The following is a 22,254-nucleotide window of genomic DNA, read 5'->3' as shown; positions in this document are numbered from 1 at the left end:
ACCAGTCAAATCAAATAGTTTACAGGATATTTAACATTTTGTTTCTTCAAACTAACATATTGTCGTATTAATCTTGTGAGATTACATCATAATGGCTGCTGTGGGGTCCACCTATTGTTATATTGTTATCACTTTTTTTAAACAATACCCTTTTTACATGCATAATTCCAGTTTCACACTTTTCCTGAAGAAGGTAATCCCAAACCTCTAGGTAATCCCAAACAGATCCACGGATGATGCTGTCTCCCAGGTACTGCACACCACACTCTCTCATCTGGACAGCCAGAGGGGGGGCTATGTGAGACTGCTGTTCATTGATTATAGTTCAGCTTTCAACACCATAGTCCCCTCCAGACTGGCCGGCAAGCTGACTGAGCTGGGACTGAACACCCCCCTGTGTGCTTGGATCCTGGACTTCCTGACCGCCAGGCCACAGGTGGTCAGGGTGGGCAGACACACCTCCAAATCCCTCACCCTGAACACAGGATCCCCCAGGGTTGCGTCCTCAGCACCTACTGTACTCCCTGTACACACATGACTGTGTGGCCAGGTTCAGCTCCAACACCATCATCAAGTTTGCGGATGACACAGTGGTGGTGGGCCTGATCTCCGACAACGACGAGAAGGCCTACCTGGAGGAAGTTGCTGATCTGTCACTCTGGTGCCAGGACAACAGCCTCATCATGAATGTCACCAAAACTAAGGAGCTGATTGTGGACTTTAGGAGGGCACAACAACAGAGGACGTACTCACCACTGGGGATTAACGGGACTACTGTGGAGAGGGTGAGCGGATAAATACCTGGGAGTCCACATCACCGAGGATCTGACATGGTCAACAAACACAGACACTCTGGTGAGAAAGGCAAGGCAGCGCCTCTACCACCTCAGGCAGCTGAGGAAATTTAAAGTTTCCCAGAGGATCCTTCAGTCCTTCTACTCTGGAGCTGTAGAGAGCGTCCTGACAGGAAGCATCACAGCCTGGTTTGGCAACTGCTCCGCTCAGGACAGGAAGGCTCTGCAGAGAGTAGTGCGTTCGGCTGAGCGCACTATTGGAACTACACTCCCACCCTGCAGGACTTGTACACCAGGAGGTGCAGAACCAGAGCCGGCAGGATCATGAAGGATCCTCACCACCCCAACAACAGACTGTTTCAGCTGCTGCGGTCAGGCAGGCGCCCGTAGTCACGCTGCAAGAACAGAGAGACTGAGACGGAGTTTCTTTCCTCAGGCCATCAGGATTGTGAACTCCGACCTCACCAGGACCCCCACATAGACCCACACAACTGCTCTTAGGCACACACACACACACACACACACACACACTTACTGTAAATATTGTGTTGTTTTTTATTGTAAATAGTGTGTACTTGTTGCCCTTGCACATTCCTGCTGAGCATTGCCACTTTCATTTCACTGCACACCCTGTGTGTGTATGTGACAAATAAAACATCTTGAATCTTGAATCTTTCAAACTACTGGCGCTTTAATGTTTTGAAAAAGCACAAACTAATTGCCATTGATATTCTATTGTCAGAATTCTGTGATGGATATTTAAATATCTCTGCAAATATAACTTAAACTTCATGTGGTTCAATACCACTGCATTGGAAATAGTTTTCTTGCTATTTAGTTAAATCAACCGTTTTAGTAACATGTTCTGGATTTGCATATAGTAGCCAATTTCTATTTTGAGAGGAAGAAACTGAGGATGTGTTCAGGGAACAAGGGGCTTTTGAAGGTCAACGTTTTAAATGGCAGATACATAGAATGATTCAATTCAATTCAGTTTATTAGTATAGCTCATTTTCACAAATTAGTCTCAGAGTGCTTTACAATCTGTACACATAGACATCCCTGACCTGAAAGAGCTGGAAATAGGTTGCGGGTGAGAGGGAAGCATGGGACGGTCTCCTGCCCCCGCGGCCCGACCCCAGATCAGCGGCTGATAATGGATGGATGGACGATGGGGAGTGAGTAGACTCAGAACCTCGTCCTCGTCTCCAAACGGTACGGAGCAGTGGTGAAACCCACGGGACACAGAAACATACAGGAAGTGACGTGTGCTCATTGAGTTATTATTAAGCGTGATCATACAACGGTTTCTATGGGTTGAGTAGTATTCCCAACGACTAGTAAATTGACTCAGCCATTAAAAGGCAGTGGAGCGCCGCATTCAGCCTGAAATCCAGACTGTTCTCCTCCATCAAGGGTCTTTGTCTGATATGTGATCACCAATAAGATCCTGGGCAAATAGTGTGAGTATTGATAAATATATATATGTATATATATTAAATATATATTTATATAGATATATATATATCAATACTCACACTATTTTACCCAGGATTAAGAGGAATTTGTTGCATTCAATAACTCTAACAAAATTAGTTAATTATAGTGATTGACAATTTAAAGTGTTGAATTTTAAAGTTCATGGGCATGAGTATTTCATGATGATAACTTATATACACACACACACTTATACATTTATATATATATACATATATATACACAACCATATAAAAATACATATATATATATATACACATAAAAATAAAAAAATACATATATACAAAAATATATAAAACTAAGAAAAGAGATCACATCACTCCTGCACTAGCTGCTCTGCACTGGCTCCCAGTAAAATCAAGAATCACTTTAAAAATTCTTCTCTTAACGTACAAAGCCTTGATTGGTGATGCTCCATCATATCTTAAGGAGCTTGTAGTACCAGATTGCCCCACTAGAGAGCTACGCTCACTAAATGCGGGACTACTTGTAGTTCCTAGAGTCTTAAAAAGTGGAATGGGAGCCAGAGCCTTTAGTTATCAAGCTCCTCTTTTATGGAACCAGCTTCCACCTTCAGTCCTGGAGACACCGTCACCTCATGGAGACTGAAGACTTTCCTCTTGATGGTCTGACAGTGAGACCTGAACCAGGTTCACCTGGAGAGACCTAGAGATGCTGCTAGAGGCTGAGAGGCTGAGGGGGACGTTAGGATACACTGAGCACCTCTCTCCTCTCCTCTCTCCTTATGGACGCTTAGGATACACTGAGCACCTCTCTCCTCTCCTCTCTCCTTATGGACGCTTAGGATACACTGAGCACCTCTCTCTCTCTCCTTATGGACGCTTAGGATACACTGAGCTCTCCTCTCTCCTTATGGACGCTTAGGATACACTGAGCACCTCTCTCCTCTCCTTATGGACGCTTAGGATACACTGAGCTCCTCTCTCCTCTCCTCTCTCCTTATGGACGCTTAGGATACACTGAGCACCTCTCTCCTCTCTCCTTATGGACGCTTAGGATACACTGAGCTCCTCTCTCCTCTCCTCTCTCCTTATGGACGCTTAGGATACACTGAGCACCTCTCTCCTCTCCTCTCTCCTTATGGACGCTTAGGATACACTGAGCTCCTCTCTCCTCTCCTCTCTCCTTATGGACGCTTAGGATACACTGAGCACCTCTCTCCTCTCCTTAAGGACGCTTAGGATACACTGAGCTCCTCTCTCCTCTCCTCTCTCCTTATGGATGCTTAGGATACAGAGCTCCTCTCTCCTCTCCTCTCTCCTTATGGACGCTTAGGATACACTGAGCACCTCTCTCCTCTCCTTAAGGACGCTTAGGATACACTGAGCACCTCTCCTCTCTCCTCTCTCCTTATGGACGCTTAGGATACACTGAGCTCCTCTCTCCTCTCCTCTCTCCTTATGGACGCTTAGGATACACTGAGCACCTCTCTCCTCTCCTTAAGGACGCTTAGGATACACTGAGCACCTCTCCTCTCTCCTTATGGACGCTTAGGATACACTGAGCACCTCTCTCCTTAAGGACGCTTAGGATACACTGAGCACCTCTCTCCTCTCCTTAAGGACGCTTAGGATACACTGAGCACCTCTCTCCTTATGGACGCTTAGGATACACTGAGCACCTCTCTCCTTAAGGACGCTTAGGATACACTGAGCACCTCTCTCCTCTTCTCTCTCATTTTGGATGAATTTACATCTCACCATCACACATTATTAACTCTCCTTCCTCCCCGGAGTCCTTGTGACTTCACGTTTCAGAGGGTTCATTGGACCTGTCTGGGTCTGATGCCCCGCCCACTCCTCCTCTCTACCTCCATCTGCCTGATGGAGGTCTGGATCGTGGTCCATGCCGACTACCAACTATTCATACACTGTCATATTCATTGAATGTACTCTGTAATGAACTCTTGAACTCTGTAATGATTCCTTCTGGTCACATGACGTCTATTGTTCTGTCCATCCTGGAGAGGGATCCTCCTCTGTTCTCTCCTGAAGGGTTCTTCACTTTTTCCCCCTGAAGGGTTGTTTGGGAGTTGTTCCTGATCCAATGTGAGGTCAAAGGTCAGGATGTCTATGTGTACAGATTGTAAAGCACTCTGAAGCAAATTTGTTATTTGTGAAAATGGGCTGTACAAATAAACTAAAAAATAGATCTAAATATAAAAAAATATATACATATAATTCAAATTCAGAGCAATATTTTTTATTTTGGTAGTGGACTATTAGTTGTACAGCAGAACATGACGGTAGATACGGTTACTGTTCTTTTCTTTTTAAGGAAAGACAGTGCTGTCACAGCGGTGTTGTCCCGTAGCTCTGAAACGTCCAGCGCTACCATAAAGTCCACATCACATGGAGGCAGAACCGGTCCATAAAGTCTATGGCAGGACAACAATCTTCTTCTCCAGCTTCTGCTCCGGGAAGATGAACTTCCTCATGACGTCATCAATCTCCTCCAGAGCCAGCTGGGCGTGGAGCACGGCAACGTCATCCGGGTCCGAGCGGACCACCCACTTTAGAGCTCGGTACAGGTCCAACAGAACATCACCGAGAACCTGAAGGAGGAGAGAGAGACGTGGGTCACAATGTCCAAACATGTCGGACTGGTCTGAAGACCGGAGTGGATCAGGGCAACGGACAACGTGTTGCTACGGAGGTCGTTGGTTCGCTCATCCAATTAAGTTTGGCAACTAAATTGGGTAACCTTCAGGTATCAAGCTCCTCCTCTTTTATGGAACCAGCTCCACCTTCAGGTATCAAGCTCCTCCTCTTTTATGGAACCAGCTCCACCTTCAGGTATCAAGCTCCTCCTCTTTTATGGAACGAGCTCCACCTTCAGTCCTGGAGGCTCCGTCACCTCATGGAGACTGAAGACTTTCCTCTTGATGGTCTGATAGTGAGACCTGAACCAGGTTCACCTGGAGAGACCTAGAGATGCTGCTAGAGGCTGAGAGGCTGAGGGGGACGTTAGGATACACTGACCTCCTCTCTCCTCTCCTCTCTCCTTATGGACGCTTAGGATACACTGAGCACCTCTCTCCTCTCCTCTCTCCTTATGGACGCTTAGGATACACTGAGCACCTCTCTCCTCTCCTCTCTCCTTATGGACGCTTAGGATACACTGAGCTCCTCTCTCCTCTCCTCTCTCCTTATGGACGCTTAGGATACACTGAGCCCCTCTCCTCTCCTTATGGACGTATAGGATACACTGAGCACCTCTCTCCTCTCCTCTCTCTCCTTATGGACGTTGCTCATGGGTCCACTGGACCTGGCTGGGTCTGATGCCTAATACAATTGATGGGCGTAACTTCTAAAATAATAAGATGCAAGTTGTATGCAACTAGAATTCTCCTCAAAGTTAACTCAAGGTGTATTCATAAAAATAGAATAAAAACAGTGCACAAAAGAAACCTGCCGTTTGCCAAAGAGAGATTGCTTCACATAGCTTAGAAAGAAGTTACAATCAATATTGTTTTACCATTCATGGCCTTTTTTTTATTTAGTAATAATTGACACTTGTTCAATACCGTTGAATAAACTCTCCCGTGGTCAAACAGTGGAGCTATCCGGTCTGCCCCTCTCATCTCACTCTATCATTAGCCGTGCACATCTGTGTGCCGACCGGCCAGCTGTTCCAGTAATGACAGGACCTGGCCTGGGAACGCCAGACTTTAGGAATGGCTGCTTCCATTTTAGGAGGGCCTGAACGTTCTGTAGCCAGGAGACACCTGCGGCGGGACTATCTGAGAACACGACATCGGCATCTCCGGCAAACCGCAACCCACACTGACCCGGGTGAGGAATGTGAAAACGTCAATGGTGGGAGGTCTGGGGGTGAGCCTCCTTCCGGCGCTTGGTGAGAAGCTAACATTTAGTCTATTACCCCGCGGATGACCGAAGGCAGACGGACTAGATTACAGGACCCGTAACAACAGCCTCTCACTCTCAAACACACACACACACACACACACCACGTTATTCAGCCTGCCTGAAGCCGGGACAGGACACAATGGCTCACTCTGACCTTTCGGCCCCAGTGTCTTTGTTGACGCATAATCTTCAATTAAATCCTAATTACTCACCAAAAGTCACTGTGTTTAATAGCGGATTGTAGGAAAATGGTGGGTAATCAGCGGAGGCCTAAGGGGATCAGCTGTAACGCAGGTGGAATATTATCTAGAGTAATACCGTAAAGGCTAAAAAATAAAGGCTAGTTTAGGTCGTTTGTTTTTGTGACAAAAATGGGATATAATGTTAATTTTTTCCAAGACAGCAATCACTCGGATGGGCTTAGTAGATCTACCAGGAGAACACACACACGGGGGGATACTCATCATGGTTGAGCATCATCTAAAAGATCAACGGGAAAATTACGGTTTAAGCTCAACTTCAGCTCTATGTAACATTTAAAACTCAGTCGTGAGCATATATATACGTGTGTGTGTGTGTGTGTGTGTACCTGGGTGGTTTTGTCGCCGAGGCCTCGGAGCAGCAGGGTGATGACGTGGACGGCAGCTCTCCTCACCTCGGCCTCCTTCTCCGTCTTGATCAGGGCAGTCAGACACGAGCTGAGCTGCACCGAGACGGCAGACGCAGTTATTAATAACGGGATAAACACGAGGGAACCGGCTAAAGGATCAACGACAGCGGGGTTCATACACGTGTTGACTGGTGGGTTTCCAGGACTTTTAACCACATTTCCATAACCAAAAAGTGAGAAAACGTTGTATTTGAACTAACAATGACAATTCCAAAGCATACAGTATAAAACCTTCAATGACTCAATAGAAGGAGAGACAGTATGGTCTATAAATGTTTATTATTTAATACAATAAAAGTTGCGCCGCAAGCGTATGCCGGCTTATATTTTGAGCGTCTTTCTTTTAAAAGCATATGAATTATTTCAAACTCAGCGTAAATGAACATTTGAATATAAACACATTTTCAAGACTTTTCCAAAACTTTTGAGATTATTTTTTTTCCAAAGACTTTTCCAGGCCTGGAAATAACCATTTTTAAACGTCATGATTTCTAGTTAGAGGTCTCGTCTAAATAGGATACACAGAACAAACATCTGACCTGTTGAACTATATTCACTTTTTCTTTGGAGGTACATCCTCAAACGTATTATTTATTATTAGAGTACAGCACAGTGTGTTATATTGCATTTATACTATTGTAACTTCACAAATAAAATATATACAGAACTTCTGCCATTCATGCATCCACTATTTCTTTTCAAGAGGAGTATCTTGGATTTAAGGGTGATTTCTGATATTGGGCTGTTTAAAATAAACTGAACATCAACTGAATTGAATTCTAAAGTAGCCCTGGAAATAATGATGTATGTTATCCACATAATCTCGAATGAGGAAGTATAACGACCTAAAAAGCACAGAGGTCAGGAGGGAGAGGAGGAGGATTGTTTCAACAACCAGGGATCCTTGATTAATAATATTGATCCTCTTTGTCATAACCCGTATCGCGTGGCCTCATTCTCTACACAGCCCAACTTGTACTGCGGCCAAACACAAGTTCATGTCCGTGTGCTCCCTCTCACCTCTTGGGCCAGCGGTCCCAGGGTGTAGTCCAGTTTCTGACAGAGCTCCCCCAGATTGGACAGACTGCTGGCCCGGACACTTTGGTCCGGGTCCCTGGTTCCTCGCAGGAAGACCACGATCAGAGGACGGCCAAGGTGGGCCGCCAGTTCTCCTGGGGGAGGAGGAGAGTGGAAGAAGACAGATTAGTTTCTAAGATGCAATCCCAGTATTAAAATATGGACATTATTCACAAGGTTGAATAAAGATGTCAACTCTCCGGCTCTCTAGCTGACAGCATCTTCTGCATCAGAAGAAATAACATCGTGTTACACAAGATAGAGGAACACAAGACCTTCTTTAACACATTCAGTTATTATTAAACATAACAGGAAGTGTCGTCAGGCCGTGAGTCTTTAATACCAACATAGCATACGACAAGGGTTTTGAATGTGTGTTGATGTTAAAGCTCTAAAGTCTTGTGACCTCTTATTTTAAATGCAGCAAAGTCCGATAGAGCCCCACAAAGCTGGTTCTGGTTCTCCCGTGACTCCCTTCCCACCACTGGGCCCAGCAATATGTCCCATATGAGGCCAAAAAGAATATCACAGACCAGGAGACATTTTAGGATAGTCTGAGAGGGGAGGTGCAAAGGGGAGCCAAACAACTTTAAAACATGTGAAATTGTCCTGAAAAAGGCGCCACCGCTGTTTGGTAAGCAAATATTTGCTCAGCAAGCTTCTCTGAAAAAACGTGCTGACATCAACATTAAAGTCAAGCTAGAGAATATCTAATCCAACGTGACGCAGATCATATGGAGTAGAACCTGTATCCAGCTGGTGATCCTAAAAATAACTTCAGCCAGGTGTCAACGCTGCTGGAATATTTTTATGCGGCACTGCAGCACTTTGAGTCTCCACGTCTCCAGGATGGACGGCAGGACATCCAATACAAACCTCTGTTAGGTTGTAATACTTTATTTTGATTCTGTAGTCTTGTGCTTTAAATTAATACATAGAGATATTATAATAGGAAATATTAGGGAGAATATTATTGTTATGAATGTATTATGAAGCATAGGGGTAGTGTTTACACTATGCAAATGATTCATGTAAATGGAAAGAGTTAATGTGTGTTGCATGAGAGTGAATGTTAGTTTAGTCTTTCAGAAATGTCGAAGCAATCTTCGGTTCCCCGTGAGATTACTTGAATCCGGAAGGGAATCTACGAGGCTTTTATTGTGAAAATACTGTTTGTGCAGCGCACTGGAAGTGACGCCGTGTCGCAGCGACGTGACCTTTGACCTCTCCATGTTGTTGTAGTATTAGCTCAGCCAACCGGAATGCATTGGCGATCTGAAGAACAATGGACTGACCTTGTAGGACAGGGATTGGCTGTTGGAGACTATTATAAAGTCTGTACAGGTGAGGGTCCGGTCTCTCGTTTCGGCCCCTAAGTCAGGCAGGATCTGTTCTCCGGTGATGAGCTACAAGGAGAGGAGGCGGCGGGGCTCCGGGTCGGAGCGGAGCCGCGAGCCTCGATTGTTTGAACTTCTTGCCATTAAATATTGTTCAACTTAATTCACCGCATCTGGAGCCTGATTTCCATCATCTGAACTTTTATACATCCCACGGTCACCAGAGTTAGATTCCCCCGACTTAACCTTTGACTCGTACTGGCTAGGTAGAAACGTGTGGCTTCACGTGTTTTTCGACAACCAACAAATTTGGTACGGACATTTATCAATAAGCATATATTTATTGTCCCAGAAGGCAATTGGTTTGTAAAACTAATGCCATTCCCATCAGCCTCGGCAGTATTCTGCATTTAGTGCCAAGTAGCACACAAAAACACACACCCAACAGTTCGCATAGTGGTGCACTTCCCCCCCCCATAGTCGGGACTTTCTCCACATCTCCACCTGCAGACCACTGACCGGGACTTTAACCTTCTGACTTTAGCGCCTGTATTTCAGACCAGCTGCCGCGGCCCCTTACATAACACACTGCAGGACACCATGCATACGCTCAGGAGTGTGCAGCATGACAAGACAATAAAAAGTGTGTACTGTAAGTAAGCATTCCGACATTGATTTGCAGAGAGAGAACTGAGCGTACGGATCCAAAAAAGGAAACGTACAGCTCAGATCAGCGAAGTAACGGGGACAAGGACACAAGGCGACGACTGGAGAGGGGAGGAGAGCTCTCAGTGTTAGCAGGAAAAAGAGATTTATGAGAGCGGCATGGATATCAGGGAGGGAGCTTTCAATGTGATCCAGACATTGAAATTAACATCTTGACACAGGACGAACACTGTCGATCACAGAATGTCGTTGTGCTCGCTCTAACAAGCCGTCTGTGGGCGACACCGTCACAGAGGCAGACGCACAAAGAACACAGCCGACCACAGCCGGAGGCTCCAGAGAGACAACAGCCAGCTGACTGGCTAGTAGTAGTAAGAACAAGTACACACACACAGAGACACACACCCGGATCTGTTTAGCTTGTCCCAGATTGTGCTTTTAGAATGCCAAGTACTTCTTCAGAATCACAAGATCCAAAACAACAACACACACACACAGCTCAGCTATTCTCCCTTTATTCACACGCCTCAATCGACTGCTTTAACAGACGCAATGGGAGAAGCGCTGTGTTTCAGTGTGTGTGAATCAGCAGCAATATCAGCAAGCACCATAAAAATAAAAATAAACACACACACACACACACCTAAGAAAACAGATGCAACACTCCCACAGATGCTCTCCTAAACTGTTTTCTATTTATAGATCCCCTTCCTGTTCATGTTATGTTAATACACTTTGTGTCTCGTCACTTTTGGTGCAGAGTTCTTCTCCGGCCAGCGTTGCACACTGAGGCCTTTCACCGGCCTCTGTGAGGCCTCCTCTACCACGCCACCAGTCTATGAAGAAGAGCTTCTCATTTACACATGACGGACTGGCAAGAAAGCCAATCTTGGGGGGGGGGGGATTATGTTCTATTCAATCCCTCAGCCAGACTATAAACCCCCAGATTGTCCCAGGAAAGTGGTTCGATGGCAATCTGGCACATAAAAAACCCTAAACAGGGTTATTTAATCAGAACGGTTCTGATCCACAGGGCCCCCTCTGAGCAGAGATCCGCATGGGAAACCAGTCTGCACTGGATATTATGGTGTGGTGGCTGCATGTGGATAGCTGTCCACCACAGACAAATACTAATAATAATGTGAACAAATATGGACACAAGAATAAATGAGCATATGTTGGAGGTGTGAATCTCAATTCAATTACGATTGGCCTTAAAGTCTGACAAGATAGACTTCCGTGTCATATGAGATTTCACGATTCTCTCTTGATCAACACCAGGTCTCAATATAACAGAGGACTTCAGCACATCGTCTGAAAAAGATGCAGGAAAAAACTGGTTCTGGCATCCCTTTCACAGTTAGGCTCTGCAACCGTCACTTTGCAAGCAAGACCACCAACGCTGAATCTCTCAAGTCAGAAACTTTAATTTCTGACTATTGCTGACGTAAAAAAAACATGCGATCTGAGAAAGATCTTTTATGTTAAATACAAAGTGGCAAGGTAGTATAGATGTTCAGCTGCTTATTGAAAATGCTTGATAAGGTTGTTTAGCAGAGGTTGGGGATAGTATCAGGTACCTGTACTTTTAATTGTTTTTAAGTCAAAGTTCCGAGTGTGCCGAGTTACAACACTGCACTAAGCTGCAGTCAAATGCAAAACTCACTCGACCCAGTTGAATCGTACCATCAGCAGTGGAAAACAAAATAAAGAAAAGCCTCTGGTACGAAAGGTGAGGAGACTCAAATGAAGTCGACCCATGCAGTGAAAATGAGGCATTACTGAATCACTTAAAACTGCATTGAAGTGAGCATTAGTCTTTTTACAACAACTTGTTTAACACAAAATATTCCACATAAAGAATTCCATTTAGATTTGTTGTTGAAGTGCAATTATATATCTAAATATAAGCAGACAATGGATTGAGACAAATATGTTAGGCCTACTTTGGAGAAGATTGCAAAACTCTACCAAGTTCGTAGCCTTAATTGTTGAAATGAAATCTATGTAGTCTCATCCACTCGTGAGACAGATGACAAAAAAGAAATTGGCGAAACCTCGCCACATGCAGCATAATGTACGGTGTAAATGAAGTTGGTCTCTGTAGCTATGTTATCATCCTTCTGAGGGGGGAGATATCAAGCAAAGGAAGTATCTGGGTTCCCAAACAACAGATTGCTCACCCATAGCCCTGCTCGCCCTCATCAGGACTTCTCCCACTTTGAGGCGAGATTCCAGGGAGCGCTCCGTGTTGGATGTGGGGAGGGACGGTCCATGTTGGAAGTCCTTCAGGAGCAGTTCCAGAATCCTCTCGGGGTATGAATCCGCCAATGCAAACAGACCTAAAGACAATTCATACTCAGACTTTAAAGACTTACTGACAACTGCTTCAGCTTTAATAGTATTGGTGTGATAGATTGTTAAAAATATAAATCAAAAATAAACGTTGGGTCAAGCTGCATCATTACATTACCTTGAATGGCCGACAGGTAGACGAATGAGTCGTCATGCTCGAGGTTTTCTAAAAAGAGCTGGGAAAGACGTCAGCATGACACTTTACAGAACTCTGGGTGAGAAATAACAACAATGCCACCAATACAGATCTTTCCAGGAGAACAATAGAGGATGCATATCAGTAGAGCACGGAATACATCAATCCCTGCCAATCCCACGGTGCTTTAAGGGGTCCCTTGAGAATGGCTAAAACAAAAATCAATAGAAGGGGTCTCTGCTGCAACCGCAGGGGGTTGAAGTTCACCGAAGGTGAAAACAGGAAGGGGGTTGTGGGGGTTGTGGGCGTAGCTTCTGATTACAGAGAATACTAAATTAGTTGTCATTCCTTTCTTGCCCATACTACCTTAACAAGGCCCTAGAGCGCACGATGGTACCCTCCGGCTCACCTCATGTATTATACATGTTGGCTGGTTATGACCCAGGAGACACAGATAATACCACTACCTACACACTCCTGACGCACACGTGCTGCAACAACAGCGCCGTGTACCCGGCTTCTGTTTCAACCAAGCAAGATCCAACATGGCGACGCCATTGTGGAAGCATCTGGACCCATCTGCTGCACACATGCTATGGACTCGATGAAACACACGTTCTGATCGCCGTGTATTTGTATGCGTGTTATTCGCATAAGTCAAAAAGTATTAAACCGAATCGCATGAAATTTGGTGGGATGATTGGTTATTATCCGGGGACCATTTGATTCGATTTTGGGATCGATTGGCTCAACGGTCAAGGTCATGAAAAGGCCAAAATGTGGCTGCGGCGAAGGTATGCGCTCTACCGAGTGCCTGTTCTAGTTTAAAGTGCTATTGTTGGTCCGAAACACGGTCTTAAGGTTATATATTTCCTGTGATTATTGACTACTATAAATTGTGGGAAGAAAGAATGATAAAGAATATATTTACCAATTCATCTAAATTTCATATTTGGTTAAACTACCCCATTCAACTAAAAATAATAATGATAACACTTCTATAAATATTTTCAGAGCATCATACATTCCAAGACAATAATAACAAAATTAAACTGGAACGGGCACTCGGTAGAGCGCATACCTTCGCATATCACAAGATTGGGCATTGAATTATGAACATTTTGGCATTAGTTGCATGCCAATTGGAAAAAAATTGACCGCGCTATGGTAAAAAAAACATGTTGACCTTTTCATAACCTTGATCTTTGACCTGATCGATCCCAAAATCTAATCAAATGGTCCCCCGGTAATAACCAATCATCCCACCAAATGTCATGCGATTCGGTTTAATACTTTTTGAGTTATGAGAGTAACACGCATACAAATAAATACACGGCGAACAAAACATAACCTTCCGCATTTTCAATGCGAAGGTAAAAAAGCATTTGCACTGAACCAAGCAACCTACCACAAGGACCTTTTCCTGGGCCTGGACCGCCTCTGGGTTTTTGTTCTGCACCATCTGGGTCAGGACCCTCAGGGCGTACGCTCTAGTTGGCACCTCCGGGTCACAGGCCTCGAGCAGCCAATCAGACAAGGGCTTGGTCGGAGGGTTTAGGCTCCTGGTGCCAGAGGTTCCAGCTTTTGGACTGAGCCTCGCTGCAGACCTTCCAGAGGACGCTGGATGTCTGTTGCTAGGCGAATTACCGTCTGGTCGGGATGATGGAGGACTTATCGCTGAGGCGTTGGCTTCGGTTTGCATATCCGGCTTTTCCCTCGAAGGCACGCCGTTGTTCTTGACTGTCGTCTCGGGGTTTCCGGAGGGCGGCGCGACAGCGGGGAAGTCCTCAGGCCGGTAGGCGCCGTGAGAGGCAATGACAGCTCTGAGGTCAGTGGCCAGCTCCTGGATGACCACGTCACGATGCTTCTGAGACAGCGACTCCAGTGGTGGGAGCAGTCTCGACATTGAAGAGTAGTCCTCTGCACTGATCTGGAGTATCAAAACGGGGGAACGGTTGTTTGGGAGGGAGCAGGGTGGGCTTTGGCCGATTTATACAACTGCAATGTTTTTTTAATATGTTGGTTTGTCTCTAATATTTGGTCATGTAGTGGCCTAGAGAAGTCTCTCTAGTCTTATTGCTCAGTAACACTTTATTATAACTGCACGCTATGAAGCATTATATAATACTTCATTCACAAATGGTGAATCCATAATTTATAAAGTGAGTATAAATGCTTTATAAATGATGAGTTGCAGTTGTTACACAGCGTTACATTTCATTGTATAACGACTTTAAATGAACGGCTCCGACTTGACTGGAATTTAAAAAATAACTTGTGTGAAGTTTTCAGTTGCGAGTACCTCAGGTCCAGACAGCAGAGTAGCCACAACTCCCATCCCCATACGCAGCGTTTCGCTCTCTACTGGGTTTCCCAGATTTGGACCAGGGGCCTGATCCAGACCCACGAGGGCCCTCTGGAGCATGGACATCAAGAAGTCCACTATCTGGAGAAAAGACCAAGAGAATCACGGATACAACTCATAGACAGAGATTTAAAGGCCTCAAATGTGCTCAATGTCAAGGCGGAGATTGTAGAGAGTACTCTGTGTCGTACTAGAGTACCAAAAACTACAGCTGAAGAAAGAAAGAAAGAAAGAAATGTACTAAAATTATCCCCGGGGGTAAATTCTTCCTTGGTTACTAAGGAGCAGTAATTACTTTATGTAATGTATTCAAAATACAAATAGGTGTATGAAACGTTGTGTTGGGTTAAATATCATTTCGATTCAGTTTTGTTTTTCTCCTCGAATAAAATATGTTTTTCAGTAGCAGAATTTATATTTTTAATTTTTCCAGGTTCAGTTCTTCTTTGAAACTTTCAGAGTTGTTTTTTCTTTCAGCTTCAGACTTTTGGCAGGGCGCGGTATCCTGAGTGACAGCGTAACAGAGAAGGCCGAGGACCAGCCTCGACGACGCTGCCTTCAGGTACCGCGGGAGTCATGACTCAATACTTTATATACGCCAGATTCACGGTAAACAAAATTGACGCCAGTGACCAAGTTATGTTTAGAAAGCAGTTTCAGAACATACGTGGTGTGAATCGCAGTATCAGAGCCATAAACTATGAGCTCCTATCTTCTCTTCTCGTTCTCTCCTAGACAAATATTGGGCTCTTCATTGCACAATACTTCACTTCCTCCCCGGAGTCTTTGTGCTTTCTTCCCTCACAGGTTTACATTGATCGTGGTTTTAGCTGGACGGATTGTAAAGCCTTCTGAGGCAAATTTGTTAAATTTGTGATTCTGGGCTGTAGAAAATAAAATCAACTGGTTGAATCCCAATCGGGATAAACTCAATGATTTTGTGATTTTCAACCCAACAAAAGGCTATCCAAGAGTTATTAAAAAAAGCCGGAGTTTCGCAATTTCGCATTTCCGTTCATCCTTCCGCATAACTCTCCACCGACCTGAGAGGTCCTCCTCAGCAGCACCGTATGCGGCAGACAATCCACCATGACGGCCAACACCTGAAGCAGAGCGAGCCTCTGGCCTCGCCTCGAGGATGGAGCGAGCAGCCGCCGCTCCACCTCCAGGAGCGTCATCGTTGACACGCACAGCTCCGGTTCGTCTTCCTCGTCTTCATCTGTTGCTGCGGCCCAGCCGGCCAGCTCCTGCAGGAGGAGCAAAGACACGATGGGCTGTCGACTGTGAACAATAGAAAATAACTGACGCACTGTACAATAGAGCACAAGCAGCCTCAACCTGGATGTGAAGAGACTTCTGTGGCCCAGTTTAATAAAACTAAACACAATGGGAGTATTGAATCGTGTGTGTGTGTGTGGTGTTGTGTGTGTGTGTGTGTGTGTGTGTGTGTGTGTGTGTGTGTGTGTTGTGTGTGTGTGCACCTTACCTGCAGCAGGTCGAGGAAGAAGTCTCCAGGCAGGTCACAGTCTTTGAGCTCAGCCAACAGATGGATAAGACACTCCAGCCTCCACTGCTCCCCGGACAGCTTCTCATAGAGAGCATCGTCCTCTTCACTGGGAGACAAGAGAGAGAAGCGAGGGATGGCACTGAGAAACAAAGAGGCAAAATATCGTCCACGGTCATCACAGCCTTGAAGGTGAAAACCAAACATCATGAGAGGAGCCGTCCTATTCTCCATTGAGTTTCTGGCATGTCCACCATGTGTGTCACCTGCATCTCTCCCTGGGGCTCAGTCGGGCTCCGCCGTCGCTGCCCGGGGTGAAATGGACGTCTGCCGCCACGTCGTTCTCCTGTCCCCGCAGACCCGACAGCCGCTGCAGTGCCGAGAGCGCCGCAGGCGTCTCCGCGTGCCTCAGGTACCAGAGCAAGATCTCCTGACAGGGGGCGCTGTGGAGCACGGAGCCCATGTTCATATAGGATACACTTCCGTTGGATGATTTCCACACAGTTTCAGAAGAGCACCGTCTTGTCTCCAACATGAGAGAATGCTTAACATCCTGTTACCTTTGGGGTCAGCTTGACTCCATTCGATGTTCGAAGTCTCAAAATATATGATTGACATCATGTTTTTTGCTTCATATTTCACGACTTTTCCTTTTTTAAAGACGACAACTGGGTAACTATAAAATGAACATGATTACATGTTTTCAATGTCCTGAACACACTCGTGCACATGGGTGTTCTTTGGGGTCCATTTGACCCCAGGCTGAAATATCAACATGTTATAGACCTATTTGATAGGTTTTGGTTGTTTTGGATGATATTGAGGTCACTATAACTATAACATGCAATGTTTTAAATCTTCCAAAAGGTTTTGGGCCCCAACATAACCAGCGAACCACAGATAGTTCACACATGACGCGGGGGAGGGGCAAACATGTACAAGTTTACACAGCAGCCTTCTACACACTTTATTTAAGGGCTATTTAGGTATCAACAAACACACATTATGTACCTGACAACTAGACACTGGAACTAATTGGAATTAGAATAATTTTCTGGAGGTTTAAGTCGCTGCAGTCCAACTGACCTCCAGGGTAAAAGATGTTAGTTTATTTGAAGGTAACAGGAGGGTTAAAGGGTAAGACTTGGCTGTTCTATAGATTTCTAGAACTGGCAACAAAACCGTGTTGTGTTTGCTGGCTCTCGAGCCTCGGATTCCCCGTCCTCGTCTTTGGCCCTCCCATGCCCACTGGGTCCTAAAGCAAAATCCTGGTCTGACAAAAAGCGGCGGTTTCGGTCCGGATCACATGAAACCACGGTTTGTGTCCAAGGGTCAGACATCTTTTGAGAGTGTTCCGACAAAGTTCTAGCAGGCTGTTGTCAGAACCAGATACAACAACAACAAACAAAAGAAAAGGCGCCGGGCTAGCACGTTGGAGGACAAATGTTCACTGGACATCTGATTTGCTGACTTTAAAGCCAGACACGATGTTTTATTATTATTATTATTTATGACAATGTGACGTATCGGCAATGTGAAACCAAAGCTAACTGGATCGGGGACCAACACGAGCCTTGGTTCAGACTTTCTGGCCTTTATCTTAATATTTATTTTCTGGTTTCATCTGGACAAAAAAATACCTTAATTGCAAAGAATGACACATCTCAACAGTCCATTGTCGTAGTAAAAAAAAACAACAACGAAAAACATGTCAACATGCTTTTTAAATGTATTGCTATAGTTTGTTTCAGAGTTGCGTGTCTGCGTTTGACGGACTGAGTGCTAAACTAAAACAAAGTTGAGACAAAATTGTATGTTTGAGTTCTTAAATTGGAAACAAAGGGTTCAAAAGGAGGCGGGGCTTCTGTTTAGAAGGATATTAGTGAAACGCCTAGCAAAAATACACAAACGGTTGATAAAGTCTACACATCAAACTAATGGCACATACATAGACAGGATCAATGCAACATTTAAACATGAACATATAAGCTGAAATTAAAAAAGAAATACTCTACTATACATCTATACTACTTTTTCTTTTTTTTAAAAGGTTGAAAGTGCTAGAATTCAGATTAGCTCACGTGTGTTGTCAGAGGTATTGAACAGTATGCGCCACGGCAGCATCCAATAGGACCCGGGTGTCACGGTTTAGGAGGACGGGTTGAAGGCTCAGGCTAACTGTCTCCATGTGTCATGTGTCGGGTTGGGTACCGAAAACCGGGGCCAAAATGGCGGAGCACACCAGCGTCAGGCTGGGCGTGATGGGGAGACGGTCCCCCTCAAAACGTGGAGACCAATGATGACAAGAGCAGCCTGAACTCAGATTAGTACCGTAACGTTGATTGCAAGTCTTGCATTCATGAAAGTAGGCGAACAAATAATAAATGATCCATTATAAACATGTTTAAGCTAGCTCGTAGTTAGCTACGAGCATGACAGTCTTGATATCCGTTGTTTGTCAACGCCTTTTACAGGGACTATGGCCGAAGAGGTTTTTAATGTCCTCATTGTGTGTGTGTTTTTAAAGTATCGGTTCAGGCACCGTTATCATTTTAAAAGTACCGGTTTAGCACCGGTATCGAAAAAAACACAAACGATACCCATCCCTAGTCATGTGTGACACTAAAAATCAGATTTCCATTTGCACCCATTGAGTTTGAACTCGGCGCAGTCCTTCTTGAAAGTCGACCACTTTTACTTTACGGAGAAACGAGGCAGCCTGTTTGTACGTGAACATCCCAGATAATCAGAGGACATGTTACCGGAGGTGGGAGACGTTCTGCTTGGTGAAACAGAAGAGGGAGAACATCACCGGGAGAACCGGGTCCAGAGCTTCGAGAAGAGGAGCTGACGGACTGTTTCCGACCACCCAGATCTGACGGCGACAAAAGACACAAGCAGAGGATATGTGTGAGAGGCACAATAAGGATTATATACAGTAGGAAGAACACCGCATTAGCAGGCAACATCCGTGTTACTACACAGACTAGAACTAATAACATCAAGACCATTAGATTATCATCATTCAGAAGACAGAGATCTTGTTTACACAACTCTTCAAGGCTGGACAGTCCTTACATATTATGAAGGACACATTTTAACAGACTTAACCTCATCGGCTTTATGATCGGCCTGCTGCATTTATAGAGGAGTATATGAATAGTGTTACACGACAGTTTTAGTCGTCATGACGACACCGATTCCTGCATATTTGAGCAAATATCACTCAATGTCACCATAGATATAATTCCATTAGATACTGTCAAGTCAAAAATATAAAAACTAAGGAAAAAATATATATAAATAAAAATAATTGTAAATAAATCAATCAATTGGCAACCCAGGAAATAATCGAAAATTAAAATAAACAAAGCAAATTGGCAAAATAAACACCCAACAGGGGAAACGGGACATACATTACGAGTACAGAGCCCGTGACCCCTTAGCAATGAGCGTTGACCCGTACGCTGCGTTGGTAATGCTTAGTGGTCCTCACCTTGTACACGTCATCCATGCAACGCGTGAGCTCCCACTCCTCCACGGCAGCTTGGAAATGACCCTCGTCTGGAAACACACACATATGCACCAGTGTTCAAAGCCCTGTTGGTATCTGACTTATCATCCACCGGATGTTTTTGAGACCAAGTGGTGATGGCAGGCGGGACAAACAGGACATCAACCGACTGGTAGAAAACTCATATATAAAGCCAGAGCCTTCAGGTATCAAGCTCCTCCTCTTTTATGGAACGAGCTCCACCTTCAGTCCTGGAGACTCCGCCCCCTCATGGAGACTGAAGACTTTCCTCTTGATGGTCTGATAGTGAGACCTGAACCAGGTTCACCTGGAGAGACCTAGAGATGCTGCTAGAGGCTGAGAGGCTGAGGGGGACGCTTAGGATACACTGAGCTCCTCTCTCCTCTCCTCTCTCCTTATGGACGCTTAGGATACACTGAGCACCTCTCTCCTCTCTCTCCTTATGGACGCTTAGGATACACTGAGCTCCTCTCTCCTCTCTCCTTATGGACGCTTAGGATACACTGAGCTCCTCTCTCCTCTCTCCTTATGGACGCTTAGGATACACTGAGCACCTCTCTCTCTCCTTATGGACGCTTAGGATACACTGAGCACCTCTCCTCTCTCCTTATGGACGCTTAGGATACACTGAGCTCCTCTCTCCTCTCCTCTCTCCTTATGGACGCTTAGGATACACTGAGCACACCTCTCCTCTCCTTATGGACGCTTAGGATACACTGAGCACCTCTCTCCTCTCGGACGCTTAGGATACACTGAGCTCCTCTCTCCTTATGGACGCTTAGGATACACTGAGCACCTCTCTCCTCTCTCCTTATGGACGCTTAGGATACACTGAGCACCTCTCTCCTCTACTTATGGACGCTTAGGATACACCTCTCTCCTCTCCTCTCTCCTTATGGACGCTTAGGATACACTGAGCACCTCTCTCCTCTCTCCTTATGGACGCTTAGGATACACTGAGCTGCTCTCTCCTCTCCTCTCTCCTTTTGGACGCTTAGGATACACTGAGCTCCTCTCTCCTCTCTCCTTTTGGACGCTTAGGATACACTGAGCACCTCTCTCCTCTCCTCTCTCCTTATGGACGCTTAGGATACACTGAGCTCCTCTCTCCTCTCTCTCCTTATGGACGCTTAGGATACACTGAGCACCTTTCTCCTCTCCTTATGGACGCTTAGGATACACTGAGCACCTCTCTCCTCTCCTCTCTCCTTATGGACGCTTAGGATACACTGAGCTCCTCTCTCCTTATGGACGCTTAGGATACACTGAGCACCTCTCTCCTCTCCTTATGGACGGTTAGGATACACTGAGCTCCTCTCTCCTCTCCTCTCCTCTCTCCTTATGGATGCTTAGGATACACTGAGCTCCTCTCTCCTCTCCTCTCTCCTTATGGACGCTTAGGATACACTGAGCACCTCTCTCATCTCCTCTCCTTATGGACGCTTAGGATACACTGAGCACCTCTCCTCTCCTCTCCTTATGGACGCTTAGGATACACTGAGCACCTCTCCTCTCCTCTCCTTATGGACGCTTAGGATACACTGAGCACCTCCTCCTCCTCTCTCCTTATGGACGCTTAGGATACACTGAGCACCTCTCTCCTCCTCTCCTTATGGACGCTTAGGATACACTGAGCACCTCTCTCCTCTCTCCTTATGGACGCTTAGGATACACTGAGCACCTCTCTCTCTCTCCTTATGACGCTTAGGATACACTGAGCACCCTCTCTCCTTTAGGATACACTGAGCACCTCTCCTCTCTCCTTATGGACGCTTAGGATACACTGAGCACCTCTCTCTCCTTATGGATGCTTAGGATACACTGAGCTCCTCTCCTCTCTCCTTATGGACGCTTAGGATACACTGAGCTCCTCTCCCTCTCTCCTTATGGACGCTTAGGATACACTGAGCACCTCTCCTCTCTCCTTATGGACGCTTAGGATACACTGAGCACCTCTCTCCTCTCCCTATGGTCGTTTAGGATACACTGAGCACCTCTCCTCTCTCTCCTTATGGACGCTTAGGATACACTGAGCCTCTCTCTCCTCCTTATGGACGCTTAGGATACACTGAGCTCTCCCTCCTCCTCTCCTTATGGATGCTTAGGATACACTGAGCACCTCTCCTCCTCTCTCCTTATGGACGCTTAGGATACACTGAGCTCTCTCCTCTCTCTCTCCTTATGGACGCTTAGGATACACTGAGCACCTCTCTCCCTCCTCTCCTTATGGACGCTTAGGATACACTGAGCACCTCTCTCTCTCTCTCCTTATGGACGCTTAGGATACACTGAGCACTCTCCTCTCCTCTCTCCTTATGGACGCATAGGATACACTGAGCACCTCTCTCCTCTCTCCTTATGGACGCTTAGGATACACTGAGCTCCTCTCTCCTTATGGACGCTTAGGATACACTGAGCACCTCTCTCC

At 45.5% G+C, this 22,254-nt stretch overlaps 1 protein-coding gene across 1 annotated transcript in view; it reads right to left on the bottom strand.

Moving 5' to 3' along the window:
- Positions 1-4,492: 4,492 nt before the first annotated feature.
- The window catches only part of tango6 (transport and golgi organization 6 homolog (Drosophila)), a 43,173-nt gene continuing 25,411 nt past the window's right edge, over positions 4,493-22,254 (bottom strand). The window contains exons 7-18 of the mRNA XM_056416551.1: positions 19,788-19,855; positions 19,054-19,166; positions 16,558-16,734; positions 16,274-16,400; positions 15,831-16,034; positions 14,725-14,868; positions 13,831-14,352; positions 12,405-12,462; positions 12,115-12,273; positions 7,872-8,023; positions 6,771-6,884; positions 4,493-4,866 (exon numbers count right to left, since the gene is read on the bottom strand). Of these exons, the coding sequence (XP_056272526.1) occupies positions 4,690-4,866; positions 6,771-6,884; positions 7,872-8,023; positions 12,115-12,273; positions 12,405-12,462; positions 13,831-14,352; positions 14,725-14,868; positions 15,831-16,034; positions 16,274-16,400; positions 16,558-16,734; positions 19,054-19,166; positions 19,788-19,855 (2,015 nt within the window). The 3' untranslated portion in view covers positions 4,493-4,689. The remainder of the gene's footprint in view (positions 4,867-6,770; positions 6,885-7,871; positions 8,024-12,114; positions 12,274-12,404; positions 12,463-13,830; positions 14,353-14,724; positions 14,869-15,830; positions 16,035-16,273; positions 16,401-16,557; positions 16,735-19,053; positions 19,167-19,787; positions 19,856-22,254) is intronic.

The sequence above is a fragment of the Pseudoliparis swirei genome, chromosome 6 (assembly GCF_029220125.1).
Source record: "Pseudoliparis swirei isolate HS2019 ecotype Mariana Trench chromosome 6, NWPU_hadal_v1, whole genome shotgun sequence".
Classification (NCBI taxonomy): domain Eukaryota; kingdom Metazoa; phylum Chordata; class Actinopteri; order Perciformes; family Liparidae; genus Pseudoliparis; species Pseudoliparis swirei.
This window is presented reverse-complemented; position numbering and strand designations above follow the sequence as displayed.